The sequence below is a fragment of the Zophobas morio genome, unplaced genomic scaffold (genome assembly GCF_036711695.1).
Source record: "Zophobas morio isolate AGI-343-1 ecotype UQ-CSIRO unplaced genomic scaffold, CSIRO_AGI_Zmor_V1 ptg000026l, whole genome shotgun sequence".
Classification (NCBI taxonomy): Eukaryota; Metazoa; Arthropoda; class Insecta; order Coleoptera; family Tenebrionidae; genus Zophobas; species Zophobas morio.
In genome coordinates, this window is record NW_026972131.1 from 8,291,359 (window position 1) to 8,296,426 (window position 5,068).

General features: G+C 32.0%; 1 protein-coding gene across 1 annotated transcript; it reads left to right on the top strand.

Moving 5' to 3' along the window:
* The first annotated feature begins 122 nt into the window (after window positions 1-122).
* Window positions 123-3,934, top strand: LOC135136207 (uncharacterized). The gene is made up of 3 exons (XM_064065390.1): window positions 123-202; window positions 2,573-3,399; window positions 3,458-3,934. Exons 2-3 carry the CDS (start codon window positions 2,605-2,607, stop codon window positions 3,899-3,901), a joined length of 1,239 nt encoding a protein of 412 aa, XP_063921460.1. The 5' UTR covers window positions 123-202; window positions 2,573-2,604; the 3' UTR covers window positions 3,902-3,934.
* Window positions 3,935-5,068: the final 1,134 nt, after the last annotated feature.

Genomic DNA, 5,068 nt, shown 5'->3' on the forward strand with positions numbered 1-5,068 from the left:
CACTAATTTACCCAAAAAATAAATACATTATATTTGCACATATGTTCTAGCCTTCAAGGTCTGTTGAGCAATTAAAATAAATAATAAATTTTAAGTTAATAAGCTCGATAACAACAGTACGAATTTAATTCCATTGTCAACGACCACGTCAAGATTACTACCATGTATTTATCATCCAATTCATGATGGGGTTTTGCAAGTAGTAAGTAATAATCTTTTCTAATTTATTTATTAAGTTTTAAGTACACGCATTACTTCTACTACAAAAATTAAAAATATTCATAGTTTATTTGTAAAAAATTAAGGTTTTAAACTGAAGTAAAATGGATACCACCATTTCATTTGGCAATGCAGTTTTTAATAGACATGTACGATATTTCACTGTGGGAGATTATTTCACCGTAATCCGTTTTTCACGATGACCGTTTTTTTAAAATAAATCACTGTGAATTCGAATGAGTGAACGGTGAATTCCGATTTTATATTCCTTTCATAACCATTTTAATTTTTGTGCATCATCTACCAATTGTTATTATTGGAGTTTGATCTCCTTTGTTTTCGTATTATAGTACACGTGTACTACGCGCGCCGGAATGGGATGTCGAGTTCGACACCGACACCGACACCTGTCTGAACTGAATCTAAACATAGGCAATACATGGATATTTACTTTAATTAACCCAATCATCATCATTAATCATCACTGTGTCAAAAAATACAAATACAACATATTTTTGTTTTTTTTTTTTAAGAGAAAATTAATTACTCCACCGCGTGTACGTGTTTAATTTATATAAATTGACAATGCAGAGTTAAAACTCCATCCGTGTGTCCCTGGGTCGACGCACTCTTTTTTTCATTTACGGATGCATCGGTATTTTCAGGTAATAAGTGTCTAATCGCTGTTTTCACAACACACCGTTACTTATCGAAAATGTAATCCACACCATGTAAAATCATCGTGACTAGAAAGAACAACGATCGAAGTATCCAATCGCTGTTTTTATCATACACCGTTACTTGTCGGAAGCGTCATCACAATCACCGTCTAAAATCATCGTGACTGAGGAAGAACAGTCACTGTGATCACCGTGATTGTAGTTTTTAACGATGGGTTATCATTTTTGATATATTAAAATTATTTATATAGTAAGTAATATTTAACTAGAAATATTTTACTACTAGGGATTAAAATAATATGTTTTGAGATAAATATGTGGTTTATTTATTTTATCTTTAAAAATTAAGATTCATTAAACACAAGCTAAAGTACTAACAGTTATAACATTTCACTTGACCTAATTATTCCGGTCGTCATTAAAATGGAAGTAAATGCGAGGACCTATAAATGTACAGGGTTATTCTGACATTAGGACATTACAATCAACGTTTGTAGAAGTATGAATAAAGCAGGTACCTATCTAAATTTTATATTTTATTACAACACTGTATATGTTTTTTTATTTTTTCAACACCTGAAAACCATTCATTAGCTGTTATTAAGTATTTATTAGCATTTTAGAATTGTGCTAAATCATTGATAACAAATCAATGAACTTGTTATCTACATAAAAAATCAAGTGATTTTTTATCTTTATCAAACAACAATAAAAATTGTCGCATACCGCAGACCCACTTGATTTATTAGAAGGATATGCCGACTTGATACAATCGACTTTATTCACTTAAAATAAAGCTGATATTATCAGGATGTCTTTAGTAGTTTGCACACGCTTTCTTATTTTAGCAAAATAATGTGTAGCAGATAAGGTTTGAAAATTTTCCACATTCCTTTTTTATGGCATTGAAATGATAAGGACCATCTTCAACTGAGAATATATATACACACGCGTATTAATTTTGTGACAATCGTATTACGTAACAATCGTCATAAGACTTCATTGTTATTAACATTAGAAATATGGGTATTTGGAAAGTAATTATTCAGATTGTATTACAACTTGAAACATATGAGCTTCTTTCCCCTAATTGTCCTTATCTGATGACAGTTCAGTTGTGTTTAAGACTCCCTCAATTTTGTAATAACATTTTTAGATATTTGATGTCGCTAAGATCTGAGGAATTAAGATATAGTTTGCTGATTTCGTGTTTTATGATGAGAGCTTAACAATAATAAAGGAAAATTATGAAATTGGGGAGCGTGTATTTATTTTTTTGAAAGTGACTCATAATGTGCTCAATTTTTAACTAGGTGGTATTTCAATTAAGGTCTAAGTCGTAAAACTCAAACCTCATTGTTTCATGTACATACATAGATAAGTTTATAATTGCTCTGTACTTATCATGTAATACATTATTTATTTATGGTCAAAACAAAAACATGCATTTATTGTTTATTTCAGTAACCATACGTCACACATTTTTTAAAAAAATACATTTAATTTCTAGATTGACTACTGAGTATTTTTAAGATAAAAACCATCCAGTGATACGTTGCACTTTTCATGACAATCGTATTAATCATGACTTTTCAAAGTAGAAAGATAATTGTAGAAAATTACTTACTCAGCTGTTATCAATGGTTATTTAATCCAACCTGATGCTTCCACAGATTAGTCTAGATTTTGAATTCCAAACCGCAACATGAATCCCACAAACCGTTGCACGAAAGAAGACGTAGAAGAATGGCTAAAACCTACTTTACGAAAAGAAGGTTTAAAAGACTACACAATTAATATATCAGGAAGTTCAGCAAAAGGCGATGGCTATCTGGGTGACATAACCTTTGTGGAAGTTAGTGGCAAATCTGCAACAAACGAAGAAAAAGTGTACAGTTTTGTGATCAAAAGTGGAAAGAAAAGCACCGAATTACGTGACATTATGCCTATAAAATCAGCTTTTGAAAATGAAATGCTCTTCTACAACAAAATTCTACCAGTATTCATCGATTTTCAGAAAGAAAAGGGTGTAAAGGAACCGTTTAATAATGCCCCGAAATGTTACGATACAATAATTTTGGAGGATATGGAAGTGTTGATTTTAGAAAATCTCAAGCAAAGAGATTTCATTTTACACGATCGCAAGTTTCCGATGAATAGGGCCCACGTGGAAAAAGTTGTGAAGACGTACGGTAAACTACATGCTATTTCATTTGCTTTACGAGACCAGAAACCAGATCTATTTAAACAATTGTCACGAGAATTGGTAGACATCCTTAAACTTATAAAAAAAACCATGAAGCCTCCTCCAAAAACATATAACCTATATGGGACCATTATAAAATATGCAGAAGAGGACAACGAACACGAAGTTGTTGCAAAAGCTTATTCTTTACATGAAAAAGTAGAAAACGCGCATGAAATAACAAACCCCAACGATCCTTATGCAGTCATTCTTCACGGAGATTGTTGGAATAACAACTTTATGTTTAAATATGCGGTAAATTTAACATAATATTTAATTAATTTTCATACTTAATTAAATATTCTATTTTTAGGACAACAAGTCCAGTCTACTTGATGTATGTTTACTGGACTTCCAACTAAGCAGATTAGCATCACCTGTTTATGACCTTTCCTATTTCCTCTTTACTTCTATTTCTGAAGTAGACATAAAAGATTTTGACGAAATTGTAGAACTATATTATCGTAGCTTGTCAGACTCTTTAAGAGAAATGGGAAGTGACCCTAATCAAATGTTTCCTTATGAAGAACTACTGAAACAGTGGAAAACTTATTCCTTGTTTGGGCTCATGATGATGCCAAATATTATAAACATTTGTTTGTCCGAACAAGACGAAGTTCCTGATTTAGTGGAAGCAGCAGAATCTGATGGAGATTTTGGTAAGATGTTTATAAGGTCTGTAAAAAGTAAAGAACAGTATCGCAGAAGAACAATACCTATCATAAAGCTGGCGATTGAAAAAGGATTTGCGCAGTGACTGTAACTGACTAATATAAAGTATTTATTATTATTTGTTTGTGTTTTATTTAATACGGTGACCTAGTATTAAAATTTTGTATTTTGCCAACACCATTGAAAAATAATGATTTTATCTTTGTTTGTTATTTTAATTATTTAGAGTGCCAATGATTTACAGATTAAATGATGGACTCGTTGAAGCATTGTTATCAGATATAGAACCGAATCATATTTCACCATCGTAGTGACAATTTATTTTGTTCAAATTGAGTGTTTTTAGAGTCAAATTAAAGCACCGTTGTGGTGACCGAATTTAAATCAAAATTTTCGGGCTGAAATTAATTAACAGCGGCTCGAAATCACATTTGAATAATTTGAATTTGATAAAGAAAAAAAAATCAAATCATAAATGGTTAAACATAGGCAACCAGGTGCACAGTAACGCTTGCTGGATAGTTGGACAGTTAGTAGCGCTAGGAGATTTTAGTTAGAGGGTTGGTTAGTACACAGAGGGCGGCATGGCGAAGCGTCAGTCTGGATGTGTTTTTGTGAATGTAAACACGTGGTAAGAGCTAGTTTAAATTAGTTGGTTTGGTAGTTGATAAAAAGGGAGGAAGCCTTTGTTTAACGAAAATTAATCGTAACGATCACGACACAGTTTTCCCCCAACACGTGTAGCTAATTCTTGCGGCCTTTTAATCGGAAAAAAGTGCGGACTTTCGTTCAACGCGAAACACGTGCTGTAAATTGGTTTTATTGTTTGTAAATTCACCAATCAAGTTAGTTTTGCTTAATCGTCAGCTAGTGCTAACACAATTTAACAATCAGAATTATTTAAATAAACCACTTACTGGAGATTTCATAAAATTCATTTAGTCATTATAATAATTCTTTGTTTAACAAATTATAAATAAGTTTCTGGATTCATATGCGTAAATGTTACGTTATAACACCTCTTAATTCTTCACACAAGATTGATAATAGTTCATTTACGGGAGTTAACTTAACAAAATTCGTTATACTGCGAACTGGCGGGGGGGTTAAAATATTTTCTTCCCTTAGGTGGTTATCATCGTTATTATCATCGTTATCATGATTACATCACCGCAGGATGCCTTCACAACCGTAAAGATTGATTACTTCATCGAAGCATATCCTCGCAACGACATAGATTGACTACATCATT